The 26,659-nt window shown below is 39.9% G+C and overlaps 4 protein-coding genes across 8 annotated transcripts; 1 reads left to right on the top strand and 3 right to left on the bottom strand.

The window, feature by feature from the left end:
- Positions 1 to 1,757: 1,757 nt before the first annotated feature.
- Positions 1,758 to 9,532, top strand: LOC103980909 (protein MALE DISCOVERER 2). 4 transcript variants are annotated; one of them, XM_018825254.2, is made up of 14 exons: positions 1,758 to 1,845; positions 1,979 to 2,287; positions 2,379 to 2,511; positions 3,877 to 3,948; positions 4,688 to 4,831; positions 4,915 to 5,055; positions 6,470 to 6,565; positions 6,658 to 6,731; positions 6,822 to 7,271; positions 7,753 to 7,943; positions 8,059 to 8,191; positions 8,289 to 8,440; positions 8,579 to 8,767; positions 8,930 to 9,532. In XM_018825254.2, the coding sequence occupies exons 2-14, from the start codon at positions 2,182 to 2,184 to the stop codon at positions 9,188 to 9,190; spliced, it is 2,142 nt and encodes a 713-aa protein (XP_018680799.2). In that variant the 5' UTR covers positions 1,758 to 1,845; positions 1,979 to 2,181; the 3' UTR covers positions 9,191 to 9,532. The 4 variants fall into 4 exon arrangements, with proteins under 4 accessions (XP_018680799.2, XP_065005497.1, XP_065005498.1 ...); XM_065149425.1 differs by having other exon boundaries at positions 1,765 to 1,845; positions 2,111 to 2,287; XM_065149426.1 differs by having other exon boundaries at positions 1,768 to 2,287; positions 8,292 to 8,440.
- Positions 9,533 to 9,951: 419 nt separating this feature from the next.
- Positions 9,952 to 10,977, bottom strand: LOC135635536 (protein DOG1-like 3). Its single transcript, XM_065146657.1, has one exon. The coding sequence runs from the start codon at positions 10,967 to 10,969 to the stop codon at positions 10,181 to 10,183; it is 789 nt and encodes a 262-aa protein (XP_065002729.1). The 5' UTR covers positions 10,970 to 10,977; the 3' UTR covers positions 9,952 to 10,180.
- Positions 10,978 to 11,766: 789 nt separating this feature from the next.
- Positions 11,767 to 17,324, bottom strand: LOC103980911 (CBL-interacting protein kinase 19). Of its 2 annotated transcripts, XR_671364.3 has the most exons (3): positions 15,609 to 17,324; positions 12,888 to 13,038; positions 11,767 to 12,309 (listed from the first exon to the last, which is right to left on the bottom strand). XR_671364.3 is itself a non-coding variant. In XM_009397441.3 (2 exons), the coding sequence occupies exon 1, from the start codon at positions 17,066 to 17,068 to the stop codon at positions 15,632 to 15,634; it is 1,437 nt and encodes a 478-aa protein (XP_009395716.2). In that variant the 5' UTR covers positions 17,069 to 17,323; the 3' UTR covers positions 11,767 to 12,309; positions 15,609 to 15,631. The 2 variants fall into 2 exon arrangements, 1 of the variants encoding a protein (XP_009395716.2); XM_009397441.3 differs by lacking the exon at positions 12,888 to 13,038 and having other exon boundaries at positions 15,609 to 17,323.
- Positions 17,325 to 24,110: 6,786 nt separating this feature from the next.
- On the bottom strand, positions 24,111 to 25,560 carry LOC135635176 (monoterpene synthase 7, chloroplastic-like). The gene is made up of 6 exons (XM_065146070.1): positions 24,992 to 25,560; positions 24,824 to 24,928; positions 24,644 to 24,734; positions 24,473 to 24,528; positions 24,262 to 24,367; positions 24,111 to 24,164 (listed from the first exon to the last, which is right to left on the bottom strand). Exons 1-6 carry the CDS (start codon positions 25,558 to 25,560, stop codon positions 24,111 to 24,113), a joined length of 981 nt encoding a protein of 326 aa, XP_065002142.1.
- Between the last annotated feature and the right edge of the window lie 1,099 nt (positions 25,561 to 26,659).

The raw sequence follows: 26,659 nt of genomic DNA on the forward strand, positions 1-26,659 counted from the left end.
TAGCTCAGTGGTATCTAACTTAATTTATTGTTCTTACATTGTTTGATATGAGCCGATCGAATCAAATTAGATTTGATCAATTTAGAATGATTCCTAATTGATTTAATTTATTCAAGCTTGTTTAATTTGAATTGAACCTAATCAAATCTAAATTATACTAATGATGATTTCATATCAATTAAATAAGGATTAAAAATCAATTTAATTATATTCTATTTAAATCAAATTTAATTAAACTAATTAAGCTAAGGATTAAGTCAATTAAGACATGATTGATATTATTTGAGATATTTGAAAGATAAATTAAGATATTTTAATATATTATTTTATCATAATACTGATAGGATCAATATGACATGATTTTATTTTCTTACCGAGAGTGAGTTGAGCCATTCCCTAATTTCTTACATTGTTTGCTAAAAACATAAACTAATTTCGTAGGATAAATGTTCTCCCTTTGTTGTTTGAGGAATATTCCTTTAGGTATTTGATATATGATAGTAGGATAGTTGATTTTTAGATACGTATTTATTTTATAGTTGACTCATAAGGATTCCTACTCAATATTGCTATTTTTTTTTTAATTTTATTTTTGATTTTTAGAATAATCTCTTATTAGCACTAGATCGGATTTGAATGTAAATATTCATTTATCAACTATTAGGTAGAATTAGTTAGATTTTATTTTTGAATTGATATAATTCTCAATAAAATCTATGATTACGTTTTTGACTTTTATTTTAATAAATAGTAAATTATATATATATATATATATATATATATATATTAGTAAAGTGATGTTTGACTGATTTCCGATATTGTAATGCTGTAAAGAAAATTCCATAATTAAGTAGGGAGTTAATCCATGAGCAATTATTTAAAATCATATCTTATTATTGAGACGAGGGTGTTTAAATGTATCAGGTTCAATACCAGCATAATGTTTGCCCGATGTATGATGTAGCATAAGTCATCCATGTGTCATACTTTGTTATCATAACATAATGCAATTAATACAACAGAGGTGCCTCTAATTAGTTTTTTACCACCAACACTTAATGACACTCTGAATAAATATTTTCATGATATACTTAAACGGTTTGAATCATGATTGGTTTCAATTAGACTACTGATTAGTTTAGATGTAATGACCAATGTCTAAGTCAAGAATAAATTTTATATTGATTTGGGTTCAGATGACATGAAATTTAGATTAAGTTAGCAGACAAATCATTCGCCGATTAGTCTTAACAATTAGGTCATATGGATTGGATCAATTAATTGAACCTCACCGGTTGGAATCTCCATGGTCTAGTCCGTCATAATATTTTTAGTAATATCAAGAAAATAGTAATTTTTTTTTGTGATTATGATTAAAAAATAATATGTTATTGGCTCTTAAATCAAAGATATATTCAAAATTAAACAAATAAGGAGACGTTACTTGAAAAATCTGAATATGTGAGACATTATTCTGAAAAAAAATCAAAATAAGTTTTTTTTTTTAAATCGCCCTTCTATATTTAAAATAAAAAGGATTTCAAGAAAATCTGAGGATGAGAGGGCATATTCGGATTTTCCGAGAGATGCTCCTAATAATATCATATGTAATTTTGGCATTGAAAAATTATTTTACATAAGTTATCCGACGTCTACCAAATATATGTCTTTTTTTTGTTTGATTGGGATATATAATCACTGATTTGAGAGGAATATATATTTATATATATACCCTTTTAATTTCTCGTGACTTATTTTTAACAACAAACTCCACATCCGCCGGCCTCGGGGGAGCTCGTCATCCCTCGCCTTCCGTCCCCCTCCTTTCGATCGTCCTCCCACCATGTGAGCAACTTTCTCTCTCCCCCTTCTTTTCTTCCTTTCTAAAACTATCCTTTCGAACCTGAAATTTCTTGCGCCCGAAGAATCCTTGAATTCTATTGTTGTTCTTCCTCGGGTGGGTCGGGATGCTTCTCAGGCGCCGAAAGATGATGGACTCGAATTGAATAATTCGAGCTCTACCCGAGTTCGAGGGGTCCGTTTATGTGCGATAGTTGCTGCTAGGGTTGTTCGCTGATGCGATCGTCCCCTCGCCGATTTCTATCCCAAGAAGTCGAGGAGGGGGAATGCTTGTAGACAGCCTGTCGTGGGAGAGAGCATTCGGAGATCGGAGTTGAGGAAATGGGGGCAGGATTGAATCTCTTTGGGCCCCATTTGCACAAGGCGTTATGCGTGGTCCTGATGATTCACCTCCTCTGCGATGCATGCTTGTCGATTAACCTCGAAGGTATGTGTGCATGTTAGTTTCTTGATGCCTTGGTGGGTGTGGTGTTGGCGGTTGATGGTGATATCTTAATAAAGGCTGAATCCATATGAAGGGTTGGCGCTGTTGGAATTCCGTTCTCGAGTGGAGTCTGATCCTTATGGGGCATTGGAGAACTGGAACCCCAGCGACAGCAACCCGTGCAGTTGGACCGGTGTTTATTGCGTCGGTGGTAAAGTTGTGATGTTGTGAGTTCGCTGCCCCTTTGTGCTGCGTTTCTCTTGATAATTTCGTCTGCGGTTCTGTTCTTCGCGACTAAATATAGGCTGTTCGTGGACATGATATACTGCTAGAGGAGAAAACTTTGTGTAATGTGTAATGGGTTGTTAAAACGTATTCATGTATTCAGTCTATCGGTTTGGGATTGGCATATAAATTTTCCTAGTAACTACTATAATATTTAAATAATTTCATTTTGATTACCCTGTTCTGTCTAATTTGAATTTGGTGTTTTGAATCAACAACTTCATATTCTTAAACCTTCAACAAAATTTTGTAGCTTTGCTGTGATATCGACTCTTTTTCGAACAGTAACTTCTCCAATGCCTTGCATCCTTTACTTACATGCTAATATGAACATGTTTTTTCTTTCTGCCAACTTTATGACTGAATTCAATTGTTTGTTTTGATTAATCTAATATTAGCTGCCAAACTTCAGCCTAGAGAACCTTCGGTTGAATTGGCTAAGAAGGGTCGACACAGTTAAAATATCCTTTCCTAGTTCATGCCGCTTCAGTTAGATTTAGGCAATAGGTATTCGCTTAGTAAATTAAGGCTTTCAGTGTTGGGAAAAAGTCCAGAGATAGGAGTCATCATGAGAAAATAAAAACTTAATAAGCAGCCAAAATCAAGAAAACTTGGGTGGGGCAGATCATGGAAACCTTGCTAAGACAGCTAATTAATTTGTAATGCTCTCAAGTGTTACCATATCTATACAAAGAGCTTGGCATGTTTTCCTATGATTATATATTGTTTTTCACTTTTTTTAACTAATACCATGAAATTGTATTTGTAGGAAGAGATTTGCCTTGAACTTAGGAGTTGCATATAATTACTGCAAATGGGTGAAAATAACTTGTTTGCTGTTTGCCTATCCTTTTGGTCAATTTTTTCCTGACAAGCATATGGGATGAGAAGATCAGCAAGGACCTTGTTAGCGAAACCAGCGCATGCCGCTCAACTTTAAAATACATTTAGAGCATGGTTAAGATTGTTGTGCAGTAAAATAGATCCAGGAGAGTGGCTTCTGAAAAAAAAAAAAAAAATCAAAGGCTATGAAATGTAGGAGAGGATACGACTTCCAAAGATGGTGCTTTCTAGGAACCATGATTAAAAAATCACAGGAAACAGAAATGGTGTATTGACTTCGTTTTCATGTAGATTGGATATTTAACTTCATCTTTCGAAGCAAAGAACATTGGCATAGAAATATACCAGTTTAATTTTTCATTCATCTTTTGTCTATTGAATTTTCTCCTAGAAAAAAAGAACCTGCTTGTATGTTTCTCATTTCATTTGATTTGCCCAAGATCTAATATGATGCCCATTGGCAGGAAGCTAAAAGAGTTATCTCTGCAAGGAACTTTGGCACCTGAGCTTGGGAAGCTTAGCCACCTGAGAGCTCTGTAAGTTGCATTTTAGTTTCATATCTCACCACAAAAAATCATTGATGTGATATGCAGATGGAAAGCATTGTTATAGTTGCCTAAGTTTAAGAATTGTTGAAAATAGAAGGAACTGTAATTTAATAAGGATATAGTTATAAAGAAGTACTGGGAATAGTGAGTTATTTGAAGAACTTTAGAGCTTTAAAAAAAATAAATAATATTGATGTGTAGGAACTATTTATATTGATAAGGCTGGGTTATATTGTGTGAATTATTTCCTTTACCTTTCCATATTCCAATAAATTTTATGCACCATCTCTTATTCTTTGCCTCCCATCAAAATTAATTCCTGATAGCTCCATTTTTAAAATTATTCTTACAGAGGAGTATTACTTGAAAGCACCTATTTTAGCATGTTGTAATATTTCCCACTTCCTTGATGGTAAAATGTTCTCAAGAAACGATTAAGTGGCCACACTTTTCTTTGCTTGTATTAAGGGCTCTTTTGGATGATCCCACTTCTTCGTACATTGGAAATTACATATTTACTCTCAAGATCCTTAGAGATTAAAATCTGTTTCATGTTTAACAGCGGTCAAGTAATAATCTTAAACTAAATATATAGTGGAATTTCTTCTGTGTAATACTTTCAGCTCTGAAAATGTCATCAAACCTTCAGGCCATCCTAGCTCAGTGAAAACAAAGTTAATGTATCCTAATTGTTCCTATTATGTATTAACTAGTTTTCTATCAACAGTATACTTTACAGGAACAAATTTTCTGGAGTAATCCCTAAGGAGATTGGAGGACTAACAAAGTTGGTGCTCTTGGATTTGAGAAGTAACATGCTAAATGGTACAATTCCAAAGGAGATTGGGGAAATGCTCTCTCTCAAGCATCTGTGAGTCCACTATTGCAAATATACATGTTTGCTTCATCACCAAGAAAGCTAACTAATGAGGAAATTCTGTTTTTCTTTTTCAGTCTGCTTTGCTATAACAAATTCGAAGGCAGCACACCTTGGATCGAAAATCCCAAATTGCATTTTGATCTGATTCTTGATCAGAACATTTCTTGTGATTCACCTGATGATCTGGGACATGCGAACAGGAAAGCTGGGGATTGGTGAGTTTCTATTTGTTATTTCTAAATGTTTATGGAAATTATGCATATTAATGAGCATGAAGGTAAGTGTGATTATCTTTAAATGAATTTGAGGCTGAAGAATTGCAGTATAAGGTTTGATTTGATCATCACAGTTTTGTACGAGTATAATCTGAATTAAGAACAGAATTTGTTAGCTTCAATATCACAATGCAGTATAGGTACTTTACATAAGCTTCCTCTTCCATTGCAGTCAGGATATATTCAGGCAAGTGTTAGGAGTTAACAATCAACAAAGTAGTAATTGACTATTTCCATATGAAGTCCTGTGTGCTACTGATGAGGTTGAATTTAAGATGAAAGAATAGAAGTGGTCAATAGTAAACAATAATATAGGAGTCAGTTGGTAAAGCTTTTTCTTTTGTAATTTTTGATTTTTATATGTGCATCTTTCGTATGACTTATGAACTTGATTTCATATGCTTTTACAATTCTGCTTCCATTGCTGTTATGGTAAAGTTATAAATTATTTTTCTCATATTACCCAAGAAATGGAAGTGGGGTATGGACCGATCAAGAGTTCAGGAAGTGGCTCATCTTTGGTGCATAAGCACAAAAGCAACCTGACATACTTTGTAGTTTACATGCTATTTTAAAATGAAATGAGTTAAGATTTTTATTATGATTCTGATTCTATAAGAGTCAACAATTCAAACAGGTTTTTACTGCATCTTTGATATTGTAGTTCCTGATGCATTTTTTCTAATGTCACAAAATGCTGGCTGAAGTTTTACTAAAAAGGTTTCATCTTGGACACACCCGGTCTCTATGGTTAGGTTGTTTAGTGGATGCTCATTAAATATTGACTTCTGAATGTTGCAGTAGATATTATCGTTAATTAAACATATAGAAAAGAATGATTCAAAAGATATTTAGGTTATCAGTATAAGATGGCTGCCTAGGTTGACTTCCTTATGAGTGCAGGGGATAAGGTAGTTCGACTGTAGATTATATATGAACAGAATCTCTAGAGATGCTCCTGGTCTCCTGGATATGGACTTTGACCTTCTTAATGAAAATGGTCTATGGATTAAGAAAAATTATGCTGTGATTTAAGAGCTTTGAGTTCATAAAAGTGGGAGCTTGAAACACAGAAATTCTGTATGTGTATCAGGTTTCTGTTCAAGAAATTTTGGGATGGGCATGAAACCAAGAACCACTATATAGATGAGCATGAAGCCAAGAATCTCTATATTAAAACGAGGGCTCATAATCTTTGTTACGTTATTCTGTTAATACTGTTCATTTTTCTTCTATCCAGTTCCCTATTTTTGCATTTGGCTAGTTCTTAGTTTTCATCCTTTACAAGTTTCAATCTCTAAGTATTGAACAGATTTTTTTATTTATGTACTTACTGCTATTAGATATGTATCAGCTTCTGGGAGACTGGCTGGCGAAAACTGAAGAGAATTAACTCCTTTCTGTTCCTGTTTAAAGGGAGAAACATAAAAATCTTTGACACATCATCGCTGTAAGAACTATTCTTATTGCTTGTATTTTTTTCTCAACAATAACTATTCAGATAGCTAATGGTGCAATTTGCTTTAACTATTCCAACTGCAGAAGACTTCTGCTTTTGAGCTTCAGATCCAAAGGACTTTCTCACGGATATGAGAAAGGAAAAAGTAATCTAGCCAGTAAGTAGAAAGTATTTACTGATGATTGAATATTCTTGTCCTCTAGAATGTTTTTATTACAATAATAATGATACTCTTTCTTGATTTTAGCTGGTTTTGGCGAGCAGTATATAATGTCAGGTATACATATGCATTCTGTTCGCCGTAGCCTGGTTGAAGAAACCAGGAACCTCCATGCTGCTCCTGGAAGCATTGGCCCTGTAAATCAAGTTGTCATTGTTCCACCCACTGCAAGTGGATCGTTCCCTGCAATAAGAGCCAAATCTACACTTGAGCCATCTCCAGCTCCTATAACTCCAAGTCCACTACCCATTTCTCCATCTGTAACTGATCCTGAACCAACACAAAATTCTGTGGCAAATGATCTATCATCAAGTAAAAGATCAGCAACTTGGACATACATTCTTGTCCTTTCAGTGGCTGCTTTACTTCTTGCCCTAGCGGCACTCGTGTATTTGACTTGCCGTAGCAAGGGTGTGGCTGCAACTGGTCCTTGGACAACTGGTCTAAGTGGTCAGTTGCAGAAGGCATTTGTATCAGGTACATCCTCTTTTTCTTACCTTACTTTTGGTCATTATTAATATGATAGTATAATTACTGAAGCTACAACCCTAAATAAACACTTCATGTAATCTGTGTTAGCTGAGAGAAAAGTGCATGTATGATATGTATAAAAATTGAAGTTGTGTGAAATGTCGACTGATATGGTGTTATCAGAATATTCTCAGGGTAACCTTCTCTGTAATATCTTGTTGGGTTGTTTCGTAATGGGTGTACTTCAAGTCAAATTGAAGCACCAAATTAGCTTACCGAATGAAACCTTATTATATTCTGCATAGTTTAGGGAGTACCCAAGACCATACGGTTCCCCCCACTAACCATATGTTTCTGTTCAATGGCACTCTTTCCCCACTGTTGGCAAGGGTGGTTGTGTTCTGTTTCGATTACATATGGAACTGTTACTGAATGAACTAAATATTTTGTTCTTGTGTATATTGACGCACAACTTTCACATATGCAGGGGTGCCAAAATTGAATGCCTCAGAGCTGGAAGCTGCTTGTGAGGATTTCAGCAACATTATTTGCAGCCATCCAGATTTCACTGTCTATAAGGGAACATTATCGAGTGGGGTTGAGGTTGCAGTTGTGTCCACAAGTATCACATCTGCCAGTGATTGGTCGAAGCATTCAGATTTTCTTTACAGGAAAAAGGTTTTCATTCTTGGTATCTTTGAAGCAAAATGCCTTCTCTGGTTAAGTACAAACTGAACACATTATTGTTGTGTGGTTGGTGCATTGATGTTTCTTTGTCATTTTGGACGTGCAGGTTGACACATTATCTCGTATAAACCACAAAAACTTCGTCAATCTCCTTGGTTACTGCGAGGAGGATGTGCCTTTTGTGAGAATGATGGTCCTTGAATATCCATCCAATGGTACAATCTATGAGCATCTTCATGGTAAGAAAAGTTGATGCATTCGTGTTTGATGAAAGCTTAACTCAGCAGCAGGTAGTAACAGACCAAACGATTAACGGGTTTTACTTGTGTGTATCAGAAGAATTTGAGCATCTTGATTGGAGTGCTAGAATGAGGCTAATTATGGGGACTGCCTACTGTCTCCAGCACATGCATGAACTGAACCCACCCATATCGCATCCCAAACTGCGCTCAAGCTCCATCCTCATATCAGAAGATTTTGCTGCTAAGGTGACCTCAGTACACATCTTATGGTATCTGTTAGCTTTTCTATCAAGGGATGTTTGATCATACTAGTTGACAGGGAAGACATGCTATGCCATTTTGTCATTGATACGTATGATCAAATACTGTGGCTATCCGATGCAGGTAACGGATCTCAGTGTTTGGAATGAAATCGTTGCCAAGCAAAAGACTCATGGAGCTGGTGACCTCGATCAGTCTGAATCCCTGTCTGTTGATCCTGCACGCAACGTTCATGATTTTGGAATATTGATGCTAGAAATAGTTTCTGGAAAAGTTCCAAACCCCGAAGAACCAGAATCCCTTCTGAACTTGGTCAGCTCACACATACTTGTCACAGCACTAGAAACTAATGACAACCTTGAGCTTTTTCTTGTTCTTGAGTTTTCTGAGAAGTTCTACCACAAATTTTTTTGATCTCATTGGACTAGAAGATGTGGTACGGGATCTAAGATATCTTCTTTTCTGAAACTACAGGTTGCGGAGTACCTAAATGGCAACGGAGGCGCCAGCTCTTTGGTTGATCCTGCTTTGAAAGCCCACAAAGATGAGGAACTCCGTATCATTTCCGAGGTCATCCAAGATTGCGTTAATCCCGACCCACCGAAGAGGCCAACCATGAAGGACGTCACTTCCAAATTGAAGGGAGTGATACCTATTTCACCTGAAGCAGCCATGCCAAGACTTTCTCCACTTTGGTGGGCAGAACTGGAGATCCTGTCCATTAAAGCGAGCTAACCTGGTTTTGTTGCTTGTTCCAGACCTGGATCTCCTCGCGGATTTTGTGCCTCAACTTTGTCTATTTGTCGTCGTTCATCATTGTGAACCGCAACATGCTTATGTCTTTCTCCTCTTCGATGGACGTCCTCTCTCTGGGGATCCATCATCCTCACATATAGCCATAGCAATCAATCCTGTACCAGAGATCTGCCGCGATGTGCAAGCATCAAGGTGTGTCAATATGGGCTACTACGAACATGAAAACATATCGTCATTGTATTTGCTATTACCACAACTTGGTTTATTGGGGGGCCGAGACATTCTCTTATAATTTCTATACAACGATTATGGTTGTGGCTATTTTGAGGTCTATCAGGTTATAGACATTTCATCCTTATGACATGTATATCAAATTAAGCTGTTGATACCACCATAAGAGTACACTTCTATGACATGGCCATGTAATCAAGCATGAATCAGTACATCGTCATCATCCCCGCAAGTGGCACTGCGGCCACGTGACGCTTGCCGCTACTACTGCCTGTTTCCATGCATGACAAAAAGCCACCCCATGTCAAGATGGGTGCAGTCGACGTACGTACGTACAATAGACCACAAATATACGAAGTCGCATGAAGCATCAAAGACACATTTAGTTGCTATCTACTGACATCACATTATAAGATATCTCTCTCCTCTTGCTGCTTTCTCTATCTACCGCCTTTGTCATACGGAATGAAAACCGAACTCGTGTCCACCACGATGAATAGACACGATCGTAACCAAACAACATATAAGTCATATAGATTTTACGTATTATTACACCCTAACGCGTGTCTATGGACAAATTCAACGTCCACGTTACATGTTATCGTCTCCTCAGCGCATTCACATGATGGCTCTCTCTCTCTCTCTCTCTCTCTCTCTCTCTCTATATATATATATATATATATATATATATATATATATATATTCGTTTTCTTAGGTCATATACATTGAGTCAATACCTCATCCACCGCGGCCGTGGGTCAGGTCCCGTTGGTGGCCCCACTCGTGGACCGAAAGGTGGAGCTGCTTCCCCGTCGCCAGCAGCTCCACCGCCTGCTTCGGCGTCAGGATGTCCGACAGCAGCGTCCTCGCCGTCTCCAGCCTAAGCCGATCTGCCGCATCCACCAGACCCGCCATCGCCGCCGCATATGACCCCATCGCTGCCACCACCTCCGCGTCCCCGCCGTCGCCAATCTCACCGCGGGAGGTGTCGCTCCTTCGCCACCTCTGCCGCTCCTTGACGATCGGGAGCAGCGGCCGGTCGGCCAAGTTCTCCTGCAGCGTGGCCACCTGGGACGTGATCCTGTTCTCCTCCAGCAGCGTCGACCGGTGGAGCTCGTTGACGAGGACCAGCTGTGGCGCCGACAGCCCCACCAGCCCTTCGCCGTGGGAGGCGAAGGCGCGGCCGGCGAGGTTGTCGAGGTGGGCCTCGAGGCCGGCGGAGCTGAGGGAGTAGATGAGGCGGATGAACATGGAGGGGCGGCAGCCGCCGACCCAGAGGACGGCTTTCTCGAAGGAGTTACACCAGGGCGGGGCGAAGAAGGCGGGCCCATCCTCCAGCACCAGCCTCCGCCGCCGCTCGTAATACTCTACGTAGTGCCGCACGCTCTTCTCAACTAGCTCCCGGAGCTCCATCTCGCTGCGGGCCCTGCTCCCATTCTGGCTCGATATGGCTTGGAGGAGCTCGTTCAGATCGGCTCCCTGGATTTGGAGCCACTCCTCGTAGCAAGCCAAGAATCGACACTCCATCGTCTCCGAGCTACAAGAAAACAAAACGAGGCTGATTAGTACTTATAGAGGGCGGGGGAGGGAGGAGGTAAAGGCAGAGGCAGAAGAACGGGATAGAGACTGTGAACCTGGGGCCGTCTGTGGGGCCAGAAGTTACGTCATGAAGTTAGCCAAGGCGTGAATCCGTCGAACAAGACAAGACGAGAGGCTTCGGACTTCGAGCAATCAGCCTTTTATCTCTTTGTTTGTTTCGCCGTCCTCTGTGTTCGAGTCCGTGCTTTCCTGCTTCCAGCTGGAGAGGCGGAGGAGGGGGTTTAGCGTCCCCTGTGGCCCACGAGGAACCCATGGTCGTAGCACGTCGATACCAACGAGGGAGATAGCCCACGTCAGAGCTCTCAGCGTGCCACATCGGTTGGGTCCGTGGCTGACTTGGCAGGCCTCGGTCGTGAGGGACGGCGGTTCCGCTACCCTAAACGGAGGCAAACGGCAAGGGAAAATTCCCTCAATGCGAGAGGTGGTCTCCTGCATGGTTCGTGACAGCAACACCTGTTGCTGCATGCCTCGGTTTTTTCTCGGGATGCTTCGGGGCGTACCAACCAAAAAACTACGCGTTGTAGTTTGGCTTCATCTACATCTGCTGCGACCGAACTGTAAAATCCCAGAAGAACCGATTAAAAGTGGTCACACTACGCAAACGAACAAGTTTGCTTCTGTGGGTCAGTCGAAGACGATCGAATATGGTAACAAAATTATTTACTTGCATTACGAAGGAAAACAGCTGCAGAGCAATGAACACATACGGGCATACAATACTGGTCTTTGCCAAAAACAAAAAAACTATCGGTTCATTCTGGAACTCGCTCTCTTTTCTGTACAATATATATTTACACAAGGACCATATTTTGATTAAGGATGTACATCACAACCAACTATTGGGGAGATACGACTTCCAAGTTCCCAACAAGTACATGCAAGTCTCAGCAGATCTACTAATCACCTAATAACGAACGAATAACGTCATTTTACGGTGCGAACAACTTGCAAGTAACAATGGTGAGAAACCTTGCTGGTTCCAGCAAGGTCGAATTCCTTCGTGGCACACGGCTTGGTTCAAGGTAAGCCAAATGAACACACTACAAAAATTAGAGATCACATCATTAAGAGAATGCTTCCACAAAGCCTGGAAGTACTTGATCATGGAGAGGTAGAACCAGGGAGGATTGATGGTCTGAACCAGATTGCAGCACAAAAGTTCGGGGCACCTTATTGATGACCAAGCAAATACTGAACATCTGGAGGAACTGTCCTCTGCTCCAATTTCAACGGCCCATGAAGCAATCAACGTTTTGGGATCAAAGAACCTACACATATAAGCCCAAGTGCAGAGAAACAAATTAGTTACGATACAATAAGCATAAGGTAAATAAACATGAAGGACAACAGAGGTGTATAAGAAATAACTGAGAAGGAAGAAGGCAGAGAAAAAAAAAACAAGGAAATCATCATTCCAACTATAGTTACTGTTAAATACACCAAAGACAAAAATAAATCTCACCTTTTTCATTTTGACACCCGAAATTAAAAAGGAAGAACAAAAGTAAAATAGACAAAAGAACCTCTTTAAATGTGTTCTTTTTAGTTTTTACGTATAGATTAAAAAAAAGTAACTTGAACCGAGGAGACAGATGGAGAAAAAGCACAGTTAATCAACCACTCCTATAGAAGCAAGAATGAGCTGCCAAGCATATCCCATTTGGTAGAAGGACAACCCTGTTGTGGGAAGTCCCAGGTTACTTGCCAAAATTTCTGGCAAAAGACCTGAGCATCTGGTTCAATCATTAAACCAAACAGAGAGGCACTCTCCTACCATGATATATTTCTAAAGAACTAATACTATCTTAAGCTTTTTCTTTGTTAATGATATATGTCGAACACTTACATCTCTATTTGTAGTCTTGTAGTCCTCATCTGTACAGTCTCATTGTTCCCAACTATGATATTTCAAAGCTGTCTGTCTTACTCATCACTGCAATTTACACTTGAGAGAACTACTGCCAAAGCTTTGAAGTTTTATCTGCCCCACCCTCCACCTGACCAAAGAGCTATTTCAGTCAGAGGAAAAAAAAGAACTATTCTAGCTACTAGACAGTGAAATGTATCTTGGAGTCTATAATGTACTCCAAAAAAGGTAACTGTCAATAATCCCATTGGTACTCTTAACAATTAAAAGTACACCTCAGTACTTATAGCATCTGAACACTTGTGTGGACATGATCTTGACATGGCATGGTGCCTAGAGTTCCAGCCATTAAAAAGCACCATTGTGCCAAGAAAAGGTTAATGAGACCAAGAAGCCATACGATGTTTCCGCCTCCCCTGTCAGTTGGGTTCTGAGTTGCCGTAATTTGACTAACACATCCAAGATATCTTTCAATTAGCAATATGTATATAGAACTCCTGCCAACCAGAATGTGTCTCCTACATCTCCTCGAGGTAACATATATCTCCTGTTGCAAAATCTGATAATTCTATACAACAGACCCATCTCAATGTTGGGGAAAATCTTCACTCGTTTTTCTCCTCATCATTGCTTCTCAAGTCCAGTGGAAACCATCTTTAAAGATCAAACTCAGTTAATAACCAGAATCAAAGAAATCGCCTAGAAACATGTGCTGATTTGCAAAAGGCAACCATAACATCCTTGCTAGATAAAAATCAGCAAATACGCTGAGGTAATAAAGTTCACAAATGTTCATTCACAACTCTAGTATAAGAAGAGTAGCTGACTTTTCTGAACACAGAAGCAACATTACTCTGAAAACTGTTTTGTAACTGGAGTTAGCTAATGAGCACCAAATTCTTTTATAAACACTTTGAACAATTTTAATTTGTATCTTTAGCTTCTGAACGGTTGCTGACTTCCAAAATGTGAGTTTAATTTAACATGAAGATATAACAAGACATGTTCACCATGTCTAAATATCAGTGTCCACATACTATTTTGGATATCTCATGGTCATTGAGATACTGAAAATAGTAGCAAGATGCAATTGTATAGTTTTTGTTCATGTATGCCAGTTTATCTATCTCATAACAGAACCCTGCCGAGGTTTAGCTGAGATACACCATATTTTGTAATTATTTTATTTTACTATTATTAATTTTGCCTGTGCTTTTAAGGTTTTTGAGTTGTACATCCTACATCACTTACGGTAGTGACAAGTACAGGATGGGCTATCACAAAAAGCATGCTACAGTAGTTGTTTCTATTTTCAATACTCTAATTTCACTTTTAAAATGCTACTGTGTCTTAACCATGACAAATCATCATCAATATTATCCCTAGAGTATGTAGATGTATCATTATTTCCACTGTGGAAACTATGGTCAAGGGAAATAATAGGTGTCCTATTCCATTTCCCACTTCTAGAACTTCACATCAAGCAATCCTAGGGCCTTCCAATGTAAACTTTCACATTTGATGGGATATATAACCATGGGGGTATACCAGTAGGTCTCTCTGATCAACCATTCATCAAATGTGCCCACAGCATCATCAGCATGGCAGCTAGCTAACATGGCTCGATTCCATTACAACTATGCATGACTAACATTAAATTGCAAATAGCAGCCATGCTGTCAGCATGTGCAGATGCTTACATTTGCAGAAAATGTTAGGCGTTTTGACAAAGACATTCCCACATTAGAGCCAAACATGACATCATGTCTAATACGGCTCTTATATCGTTTGTCATGAGTAATCAAATGAGATAACTGACCCATTAATTTATTGAGCATGTACTACTTGCTCAAAGTGCTCAGGTTCAAGTTATCAAATTTTTATAAGTCACTATAAGTCTTTGTCCACTTTCGATGTGAGATGAAGTTGGATAGTATATAACATGAAAATATAATATATTAAACTTGATACATGTATAGTGCATAAAATATGTTTAACAAAATGTATACTTACTTCTGTACCACTGTCTAGAGGATCATAGGAGAAAAAGATCACACCAAGATTTTTATTGAACAATTTTCAAATGCTGAATTATATCATCAAACTATCTCAAGTTTAATATAGAGATAGATGAACAGTTGACACTACAATCAGCAACACTGCTGAAAAGTACAAATGTATCTTCCAGGGAACTTCTGGGAAATGCCGAGGGCTTGAAACTTTGTATTAATAAATCCAAAGAAAAGTGAATTATTTTACAGATTTATTGATTATCAACCAATGTTAAAGAAGGCACAAAAAATGTGAAGGCTCAAATTGCAAGATTAACTTGCTCTAGAAAAGCAAGCAGTAATATTCTCCAAGTGGAATAGACCATTATCACTAGAAAATTTATTCCAAATAAAACGATAAAAAGGGAACTTCGTGATCAACACTGCATTTCTTTTCTAGTAAAATCATGGAGTGAGCATATGATCCTAGATGCATTTCAATCTTGTTAGATTCAATCAACTTGTAAGACTTTCCAAAAGCTTTTGCTTGAGAATTTTTAAACTAACACATGATAAGCAACTTTAGTTTCCTCAGTTTTTTGAACTAACACTGTTGGGCAAGAAGCAAAGCTATGAAACGGAAACTGCATAACAATATGAACCACATATGGCTGAAAAGAGGAGTATCAAAAGGCAGAGAAGAACTTACTTTTCCTTTTACCATTTTTATTATTACATGCTGGTGTTAGTTTTGAGAACGGGAGGCGACTCGTAAACAAGGTGTTTTAACCCGGGCTGGAGCTCCTTGTTACAGAACTCTTCATACTCTTCTCCATCCCCAGCCTTTTTCTTGACCTCGACCACAACCATTGAAGGTGTGAGCTCGTATATGTCCACACCGATGGTCAATGGGCCCTTCTCACCCTCTCTCGTTCCTTCCAAGCTGATCCGGCAATCCTTCCTCCTGACCTTGAAGCTCACGACCTTTGCAATCTCCTCCAATTTCGATACGATGTCCGAAACGGGCTCCTTGGACAGGAACCTGGTCATCTCCCCTGTTTCTTCAAACAATCCGGAGAGGTCAAAGCCCGTGGAGAAAGATATGATATCGAATGCGTTAAGGCTCGGTGGCCTTGGCAGTGGCTGGCGCTGCTCATCGGAGAATGTTGCCGGGCAGGAAGCGACCGAGCAGTCCGATTCTGATCCTGATTCGTATGTCTCATCCGGCTTAGGTTCATTACTCTGCACTTCGTCATCTGCTGGATCATCGAAGCTATGTAATTGGTTGTCTTCGATATAGAATCGGACATGCCGGAACCCTTTCTTGAACCAGGGATTCTCCATGATCTCCGGGATGGTGATTCTGGTTTGGGGATTGACATCGAGGAGGCGGCGGAGGAGGTGGACGAGGTCCTGCGAGAACCACCGGGGGCACCGGAAGGTGCCTTTGTAGATCTTCCGGTACATGGCCACGATGCTGCGGTCGTGGAAGGGGAGATAACCCGCCATGAGCACGAAGAGGATGACGCCACAGGACCAGACGTCGACCTTGGCGCCGTCGTAACCCCTGCGGGAGAGCACCTCGGGCGCCACGTAAGCCGGCGTGCCACAGAAGGTGTGGAAGAGCCCGTCGCCGCGCATCTGTTCGGCCACCGCAGACAGTCCGAAGTCGGAGACCTTGAGATCACCGTACTCATCGACGAGGAGGTTCTCCGGCTTGAGGTCTCGGTGGAAGACGCCACGGGCGTGGCAGAAAGCGACGGCCGAGATCAGCTGCTGGAAGTATCGGCGGGCGGTATCCTCTAGTAGGCGGCCCTTGGAGACGCGGGAGAAGAGCTCGCCGCCGCGGACGTACTCCATCACGAAATAGATCTTGCTCCTGGTGGCCATGACCTCGAAGAGCTGGACGACATAGGGGTGGCGGACGCGGCGGAGGATGGCGATCTCGCGCTTGATGTGAGCGACGAGGCCACCCTTGAGGATCATCTCCTTGTCGAGGGCCTTGATGGCGACGAGCTCATTGGTGTTCACGTCGCGAGCGACGTAGACCTTCGCGAAGGTTCCGGCGCCGAGGAGCTTGCCCACCTCGAAGCGCCCCAGGAGGAGGCCACCGTCCTTCTTCCCCCTCTTCTCGTGCTCGCTCGTCGTCGTCGGGGCCGTCTCCGCCATAGTAGATCGGATGTGCCAACCCTTGTTCGCCCTCGTCTTCCTCCTCAAAGCATCTGATGCGGATCTCGTTCTCTTCCCCTCTTTAATGGCGCCAATCTATTTGTTAATGTCGTTACAACGGGGTTTGAGGGATGAGAAGCGTCGCGGAAATATCGAGTGCCATATAAAGGGGAGGGCGAGGGCGTCCGCGGTGGAAGGATGGCTTCTCCGAGACGAAGGAAACGTGACGGCGGTGACGGGAAACGGCAAGCCGTCTAAGGTAACGACAGCGGACAAGGAAAGCTGTTTCCTTGTTCCGTCTTCCGCTCAAACCCTGTGATAGGCCGTCACAAAATAGAAAAGCAACACAACCTCTTCGTCGATACCCCATGCTCTTCGTGATAGAAAGAAAAGAAACCGACGCGTGGCGCCCACTTTTCTGGCCGGTGTCGACTTGGGTACATCAAAATCGAGGCGCTTAACGCTGTTCGTTAGATGCGGTGGATCTTGCTCGGGTGGGGGCCGCAGCCGGGACGGACAGCTGGAGGGGAGTGATCTGGTTAAGGGTATCTCCCCGCGAGCGACCGATACGTTACTCCGTTTATCGCTTGCGCGACTCATCGAACCGACTTCCTGTAGGCGCAACGACGGGAACGTGGGAACCACATACCAATCTCACCAATCATAAGTGGGAGAAGGATCGGGGTAAGTGGAAACCACGTACGTGAATCTAACGAGAAAAATCGGAAAGCAATAGAGAACACCTGGAATTGCTATCGCCAGATGCCACGCGGCCGGAAACTACGGTGGAACAGCGTGACTTAAAAGTTTGGCTACCCGTTTACCGATTACCCGAAATTAACGGGTCCAATTTTCGACTACCGATCCAAGGACTGAAACGAATAATATGCTTTCATATCTCGTGGAAATAAATAAATAAAATAAAATGAAAGAGAAATCAATGTCGTTCCAAAGATTATAGTAGGAAAACAAATAGAATAACAGACGCCCTTTTGTCTGAATATTTTAAGATAATATGCTTAGCATAATTAGACTTATCACTCATTAAAATAAAGGCTTTGATAGCTTATCATAAAATTCTCGACTTCGATTCTGTCTTCTCTACTTATCGTTTGAAATTGTGAATTATATGAAGTACTAATTATCATTGCATAGAAAAATACACTATAAGATTATTGGAAGTCATAAAGTAAATAAAAGATCCGTCTTCGCTATCCGTGCGCACCGGGAGGTCAGATCAGAAGGTCGGCAGAAGACCACGACTTTTAAAGCTATATATAATTGTATATATCAGCAGTATCATCACCGACCTAACCGACATTCGTGATGATCATTTAATGCCACAAAATTAAATTGACATTTTTATAGTTGATGATGAAAAAATAATGTTGGCAATAAATGAGGCATAGTGTATGCATCAACGCAAGAGAAGCTTGAATTACTAATTCCATGTTCGAATAATATAATTCCATTTGGCAACGTTGGATCATCCATCAATCACTAAATAATTCCGATCCCAAACTTTAGATGAGTCCACAGTCAACGCAGGGGATGAGGTCAACACATGGTCGGTGCTAAACGTGCCAAAGTTGATTTCTTATTTTCGACCCGAAGTTGATTTCCACCTCAAAGCAACATAGAAAGTATCAATTACAAAAATGAAAGCTAATCAATAATACTTTGTCAAAGAGTTTAAGAAGGAAGTGCAGATTAGATTATCTTTAATTCGTCAATTATTATTTGTATAAATTTTAAAAAAAAAATGAAGAATAAAGATATCAGATGTGAAATATTTAAACTCAAACTAATGATAATAAATTATGAAAAAAGTGTTCATTAATTATTAGTTTGAGCCAATTAAGTCCGATCTCCACGTCGAATAATTTAATTCAATTATTGCTCAATTTGGTAAATTGGGATGTCATATGACTCGCAATTTCTAAGTTTCAGATGTGGATCTTATCATCATACGATATTTGGTCAAAGGTGCTGACCATTTCATCGGTGAATTAATTGAGGCTGAGCTTATCTTGGCCCTTATCCCAATACAAGATAGACAATAAACTCATTTATAAGTTTATATTATTTTAATTAATAGCATGAAAAGAGGTTAAGAAAGATGTAAGAAGATCTTAACAAAAACTATAAATAAGTATTTAAACATTTTAAATTTAATTAAGTATATAATCTTTTAAAAATCTATATAGTTGAGACCTATGATCTTATTATTATTGTTGTTGTTGTTATTATTATATTATTATAAATTACTTAACATAAATAATTAGTATTAGCAATAATAAGAAGAGGTTAACCTTTTTTTAATGCATGAATATTAATAAGATGGAAAAGGATATATATGGTATATAAAATTGATGACATATATGACGCAAGCAAAGAATATGATTTTTTTTTTCTCTTTTTGCTCTATTTGGATTGAAGAGTGGTAATGGAAATGTGAATATAATACTTGGAAGTGGAAAATTCTGAAATCAACAATCAGAATTAGTAAAAGGAGTGTTGAGGAAAGGCCCTTCATAGCTAAGTGAAATTGATTTACAAGTTTGTAGTTTCTGGCAAAGGAATAGTACACAAAGATAGTATATCTATGATGACTAATGCCAATGATGTCCTTTGAAAATTGTTCATGTAAAATGATGAAAGAAAGAACAATGTTACAAGCAAAATTATTGTAATCATCTATGAATTTTTTTCTTCCTTAATATAAATTAATTATCATAAATAATATATTACTTTATTTAAATTATTAACCTTCTTGTTTATATAGTATGATGAAGGAAATGATAAAAATTAATTTTGGATATATTAGAAACTTTGTTAATTAATTAAATTATTAATTTATTTATTTCTTAATGAGTGATGTGATTTTTAGAAAATAAATAGTTTAGATTTTATTTGCCACATACATTTAGACTCCTCTTCTTATATCCTTTTAGACTGCAGCTTTGCATAGGCCTACTGGGCAGCCTTACAGCAACACTTACACTTCCATTTTCACCTTTTCTCTTCCTGGTTTCAGGGAGTCTGGATAGTTGAGGATCCCTCTCTCGATAGTTCTTCCCGTGATAGCCTACTTAGCATCATTGCTACCTCCTTTCGGTTTTCGTGGAGCAATCAAAATGACGACGTCGATGTTTCTTCGCTCTCAAGGAAAGCTCTGCTCACTGTCAATGACTACTTCGAGTCCTCCTACGACCCTAAGGGCCCTGTTGAGACCTTATGACTACCCAAAAGAAGAAGATGCTGCAAGACAATTTAGCCTATTACAAAACCAAAAAAAAAAGAGGAAAAATCAGTGATCTCCCTTTGTTTTCGGCCTCATGCATCCACGGAAGCGATTCTTCTTCATCTGTCTACCATTGTCTCTCCTCCCATATATAATTTCCTCTAGCAGAATTCTTGTTATGTCTCCAACCCTAGTGTGCTTACTCGCATGCTGTTCTTCGAGTTCAGCAAAACAGACTGGATTTTATGCCGTTCCAGCTCTAGCCTTTCTATCTTATCTGATTCCCTTCTTGCTTGTTCTGCAATTTGCCGTCTTCTCCGCTGCCACCATCTTCAGAGTTTGTGTCCATACTATCCGAGTTTTTCAACTTCTTGTTTGTATCAATTAGCTCAGTGGCAGCTCCTTCAGCATCATTTAACTGTGCATAAATTGTGTTATATCTTAAACTTGCAGGAAGCTTCCCCAGTTGAGAGCTTTCCATTTTCCTCTTCAAATCCTTCACATTAGTTTCGAGATCTAAGAACTTCTGCAAGTCAGTTTGAAGCCTTTCGATGACTCTTTTGGCCATTCTTGTTGGGTTGCCAAAGCTCTATTCGGCATCTCTAACATGTCAACACTCGACTCCTTCTCAAACCACCAGCTCTGGAGAAGTATATTCACTTTTTTATTCATATGTAGATTCTGTGGATATTCACTTTTCCGGTTGCTGCAATCTCTTTCACCTGCATACCATAATTGATCATCAATTTCAACCCCCCTTGTATCATAAGAACAAATAGTCCTCCAGTGCAAAGAACTTGACTCCTGGTCGAGTTTGTTATCTTTCGTCATTTGCCCCCGTCGATCTCCACATATCGAATCTAGGCTTTAACGGACATTGCCCCTCCTAAGGGACTTGGCCACGTGGACCTACGTGTGCCATATTCACCTAGATCCTTGATGGGCGCATTTATTCAGTTGTTTGATGAATCTGGCCGAATCTTATCCTTACTGATTCATCTAACATAGGGGTGAAATGATGCTCGCAGAGGCATTCACATGTGGTTTACGTGTGCTATGGAAGATCAGAAAGATTGTAATGATTGAGGAGGTTGGCCTTTGCCAACGGTGTGTCGCTACTATTGGGCTGATAGCCCACGAGTTCAATTCATATTGGGCTTTAATAATCGATAGCCCATCTTTCTTTTAATCTAACTCTAGATCTAATAAGGAGGTGTGATGATTGTGAAAAATTAGAAGAAAAAACTACAGCAACAAGGCAGAAAACTGTAGCAAAGGCAGAAAAATATAGTAGTAACTTGATTTAAAAAAAAGAAGAAAATGACAGAAAAATAGGAGAAGGAAAGGGAAGAAGATAAGAATAACATAGAGAGACTATTCTCAATTATCCAGTATTCTTATCTCATGTTAGATTATATCTAAAGTAGATTTTTGTTGTAATTACTTGAAAATATTTTTGATATTGCACAGTGACATAATCTTTGTATTCCAATTATTCTCTTGACATCGTTACTTGGGTTTTGGACAAAAGATTTTGAGATTTGTATATTCATTATTCTTATAGTGAATTATCTCTAGTTTGCCCCGTAGTTTTTACCATTCACGTTGGAGGGATTTTTTACGTAAATCTTAGTGTCCTATTTAATTATAATTTTTATTTAATTATGTTATATGTTACGACTATTCATATATAAAAGTTTATTTCTTTTTTTATCCAATCATCCACATAGCATGTCATGTTAGTCTGAGCATCCGACAACAAGACAATTAGGTAAAAGATCACCCAAGTACTATAAATAACCCCCAAACTCATTTGCACTCTTCACGCCTTCTGTCATTCTCAGAACCTTCAGGCCTTCGTACACTCAAACCTTTAGTATTTTAAAGTACTTGAATCATTCGGAATTTCAAGCCTAAAACAACTTTGAATGTCTTCCTCATATAAATTAGCCCCTTCATCTGACTATAGCTCTGATGATTCTTCGATCCCGTCATTGCCTTCGGCATCGATTTTCAAAACTTCATCCTTTAGTAAAGGGGTTGAGCGAGGCCTAGCTCATAGAGGCTAGAATCGGCCTCTCCCCTCGAGGTCAATATCCGAAATTGTCTCTCCCGCTTCTCTTGTTGAGTGTGTAGTGTGTACTAACATGTCTTCCCCCCCCTCCCCATGCTGATGCAAGCAATAGATGGCTAATAGGTCCCTATCGACCCAATGGACCAAGGTAGTCACTTGAAGCTAAAGAAGGGACAAGTCACCTTTGGAGATTCACCAAGTGGCCTAGGCTATGACCCACAATTGGAATTAGGCAAATTAGTTCGAGGCACAACTTGGTGTGAGAGGTTCCCTTGTAAAGCTTCTATAGCTTCTATAGGCTCCATAGGATCATAGCTTCCCTTGTAAAGCTCAAGGGTTGGCATTCTAAAACCTATTGGCATTGGTTCCTCTATAATGCTAATAAAGGGAGACCTAAAGTAAGAATCAACTTTAGAATACTTTCCCTACCTTATCTTTTTTTATATATCCTTTATCCTCTAGTCGATCTCAAAGAGCTAAACTTGCATCTTGGGAGAGAGTTTGGCTGATTGAGCGATTGATTCTCTCGATCTCTCTACTTCTTGAGAGAGATATTGAGTGGATCATTAGGGGGGTGATCTAGATAATTATTTTCTGGAGACATATCAGTTATAAGGGGACACAATTTTATAATTATTTAAGAATGTAACATATGTTATGATTATTGTTATATGCATAGATCGAACAATCACATGTTAAAAATATCATTAAAGTACAAAAGTTTATACTCAACAAAACCATAAGGGTTCATGTTCTGTGTTTATTTATTGTTTCTAAATTAGCATTTGTTAGTACCCATGGTTCTTAAAATAATATAGGGTGAATTTTCAAAATAACACCCCAAGTTTAAAATTTTCTCTTAGAGTATCACTTTTTTTTTTAAATAACCATACTATTTATTTAAGTCGACCATCATCCTCTAGCTGAATTGTCGTCCCCCTCTATTGGACCCACCCAATGACTAAGGTATAGTGACTACCACCACATCCCGCTAGACCAATGATAGAGTGACCCTTGCCACCCTCACCAATGATGATGAGAGTCAAGGGCTAGGGCTAGGGCTATCACCAATAAGCATCTTTTTATATGCTTAGAGGTGCTATGTAAGAAATTATAAAACTTATATTTTTTTTTTCTGAGAATTCACCAAATAATATATAGTTTTATTCTTAATTAGGCTATGTCAGGAGATTGTAGATAGTTGATCCATTAAATCAGCCTTTTTAAGGTGCCCGTCAACAATAAAATTGAGGAAAATAAAAAATCCAATCTCAATGAGTAGCAGAAAATAAAATATACTATAGGCTTTTTCTCCTTTAATGTTTCATAAAGAAAGATTTTTTACTTTTAAACCGATGATAAGATCAATTTTCACAACCAACAAACTAGAATTACACCAACAATACCTTTTACAGAATAAAAAGGGTGATCACACCTAAAGAAACTTAATCAAAGACTCACGATATTATCCTTAATTACAATGTTACAGAAGTATAGGTTCAATCAACAAAGACCTGATGCGATCCTCGATCACTCCATCGGGTTTGCCATATCCATCTCCATATTGGTACATGCAATGGGCCATTCGAGGAATATCGATGGCTATCATTTTTAGGTTTTCCTCAAAACACGAAGTGAAACTTCGATCTCCGTTTATTGCTCTCCAATTTTCCCTAATCAACCGCCCGATATACTCACGAGCCGCATACTCCGATAAACTGCTCTCATGCATGCAAGCACTGGATAGATTTGGACACATCGCCTCTTTCAAGCTCGTCCTGCACAAAAACAACCGATGCAGAGAGGAGAAACTGTGTGAACACTTTATCGCCATGATTCCATGAACGAATGATAATTATGGTGCATTTCAAATACCTTGGAAGTACCCAAATCATCACAAAGTCGAAGGATCATGGATGACCGTCTTGCAATCTCAGGACAGCTGTGGAAGTCTTCCAAGGTCTCTTGACTTACATCGTCACTGGTGCAATAAGCAAGGGTCAATATCAGGGGACCCGATACCGATAATAGTGCGTTCTCCAAGTACTCTTCAAGAATGGGTGTGTAGCCCTGGTGCTACCACCACCTTGCTTCCACCATGTCTGCCTTGCATACATCTGCCCACTGAACCCAAGGGTTGCACTGTTTAGAAAGTGGAACTGAATGATCGATGATACACAAAAGAGGGAGGATGGGATCGATATGTTAATGCTTTTTTCAGGTGTGGAATTATGTACAGACCCTTCTCTTTCATAACATTGTACGCGGTATCATTTGTAGTGTTGAAGAGGGCTATAAAACATATCTTCATGTACTCTGGAAGTTTGCCCGTTGCATTAACGTCCCATCTGCAACATGCATCAGAGTAGATGTTATCAGGAATCAGCGATCGTTGAAATTACATCTATTGCATTCATGAGGTGGAGTTCTTCATCACCTATCGACGGCATCCGTGAAAAGCTCGAGCTCATCCATGGTGCCGTAAACATCATACACATCATCTATTGTTGTTATCAGGCAGTTTGCCTTTGTCTGCACCTCCCTGCATCTTGCAAACTGTGGCTCAAAAGCCCAGCCAACCGTCCAGAATTAGTTCTCCATCAACCTGTCCCTCGAAAATGGAAGCCTCTGCGCCAGGCCAAGATTGCTCCACCATCTGATCGACAGCCAGAAGTTTGTGCTGAAGTTTGCTGATTCATGCACGAGGGCAGAATGTACATGACATGATTCAAGTAAAGCAAGCTCAAAATACCTCGACACTTCTCTGAGTTCCCTCTGATGTATGCTCTGAACCCTGTTGAAGTCCAACTTAGCCAATTCAAGCAGGACAGGGTTCATCTTCGCTTCCCTTTGGGATGCTTCTATGAACCACCTGGTCTGCAACCTCGGCATCTTCCAGTTCAATGGAAGCTCCAAGGCATGGGCTACGTGCTTCCTGAGATGAGGCTCAAGTGATCCCTCCATGAGGCTCTTGAGCTGTTTAGTCGTAAAGTTTATAGCTTCTTCCAGCACGTGCTCTCCTTCCTGTGCAAGATGGGAAGCCTCGTACAAGCTCACCAATCCTTCGGTCTGGTGGTGAAGGCTGGCTTTCAAGATGCCCTTCTCAACTATAAATCGGTTGAAGACACCTTCAGAACATCCACAAAATTTGTGCATGTCAGATTGTGACACCATGGTAGAGCAGAATAAACACAAAATTCCAATAGTATGTTAAGCTATTAGCGTGGCATAATTGTATGACTAATTGGACATATTTCTAGTTGTCTCAGTTTTATGAAAGTAATTGTTCTAGCAATATATGAGGTACATCAGCGACAATGTTGTATCAGTCGCCAAGAAAGGAGTAAAGCAGGATGGATATATAGCTTAATCACCTTCAGAAACAGCAAACCCATGTTCTCTGAGAAGCCTGAACATAAGAGCCGTGGCATGAAGATTATCCTTCAGCAACGTGTTCACCTCTTCCATGGAACGGTATATTGTCCATAAAGCATCCTTAATATCCTCCTTAAAGTGATACGACACCCCAAGCTGCTGCAGGTGATCGATCAGTTGAAGCTGGTCCTCAATTCCCTTCTTCATGTAGATCAGTTGTTTCACGTCCTCCGTCAGTTTTCCCGTCCTTCTTGCGTTATCCTCCTGCACCTAATGAAAGCTAGTCAGTAACCTGTGCGAACTATAGATAAAACTCAAGCTTACAGATTGCATGCAGACCGACCTCGGTGTCATTTCTTAGCGATTGGATGTATTCGTCACTCCACGAGCTTGGCTGGTAATTAGCCGATCGCCGAGGAGAAGGAATCTGTGCAGTACACCGGGTTGGTAGTAGGAGGCATCGACGGGGTGAAGGCTTGGAGGGGGCAGTCCGCCGATGGGCACCGATCAATCTGCAGCGGAAGGAAGGAGCAGAAGCGCAGAAAGCCATTTGGCTCGGTGAACCACACTCAGTAGAAGATAGAGAATCTGATGGGCTTTGTAATGGCGGTGTTGGCGTTGGATTTATAGTGCCAGAGGCGGTGAAAACAGGATGGATTCAGTAACGAGGTTCTCGTGCCTCTCGACCTACGTCCGACCACCCTAAAACGAGATTCACAAGCAGAATGGTAAGCGGCCACCAAATGTAATTCCAAGTGTCCAAAAATATATCTGGCATCATAGTGGAAGAAGCCACTTTAAAAAATAGTTCATTCAAGGAGTTGATTTGATGAAATTCGACACCATTAGGAGGAACTGAAACACCAAGTAACTTATTGGTGTGTGCTGTACGTTAACT

This window comes from Musa acuminata, chromosome BXJ3-4, assembly GCF_036884655.1.
Source record: "Musa acuminata AAA Group cultivar baxijiao chromosome BXJ3-4, Cavendish_Baxijiao_AAA, whole genome shotgun sequence".
NCBI lineage: Eukaryota > Viridiplantae > Streptophyta > Magnoliopsida > Zingiberales > Musaceae > Musa > Musa acuminata.

Bases quoted from the DNA above. Each gene is read 5' to 3' on its own strand.
- LOC103980909 (XM_018825254.2), top strand. From the start codon at position 2,182: ATGGGGGCAGGATTGAATCTCTTTGGGCCCCATTTGCACAAGGCGTTA. The intron at 2,288-2,378 runs GTATGTGTGCAT...ATCCATATGAAG, and splicing joins CTTGTCGATTAACCTCGAAG to GGTTGGCGCTGTTGGAATTC. The intron at 6,566-6,657 runs GTAAGAACTATT...TTCCAACTGCAG, and splicing joins ATCTTTGACACATCATCGCT to AAGACTTCTGCTTTTGAGCT.
- LOC135635536 (XM_065146657.1), bottom strand. From the start codon at position 10,969: ATGGAGTGTCGATTCTTGGCTTGCTACGAGGAGTGGCTCCAAATCCAG.
- LOC103980911 (XM_009397441.3), bottom strand. From the start codon at position 17,068: ATGGCGGAGACGGCCCCGACGACGACGAGCGAGCACGAGAAGAGGGGG.
- LOC135635176 (XM_065146070.1), bottom strand. From the start codon at position 25,560: ATGGTGTCACAATCTGACATGCACAAATTTTGTGGATGTTCTGAAGGT. The intron at 24,529-24,643 runs GTTATGAAAGAG...CTTTCTAAACAG, and splicing joins CAAATGATACCGCGTACAAT to TGCAACCCTTGGGTTCAGTG. The intron at 24,165-24,261 runs GTATTTGAAATG...GTTTTTGTGCAG, and splicing joins ATGATTTGGGTACTTCCAAG to GACGAGCTTGAAAGAGGCGA.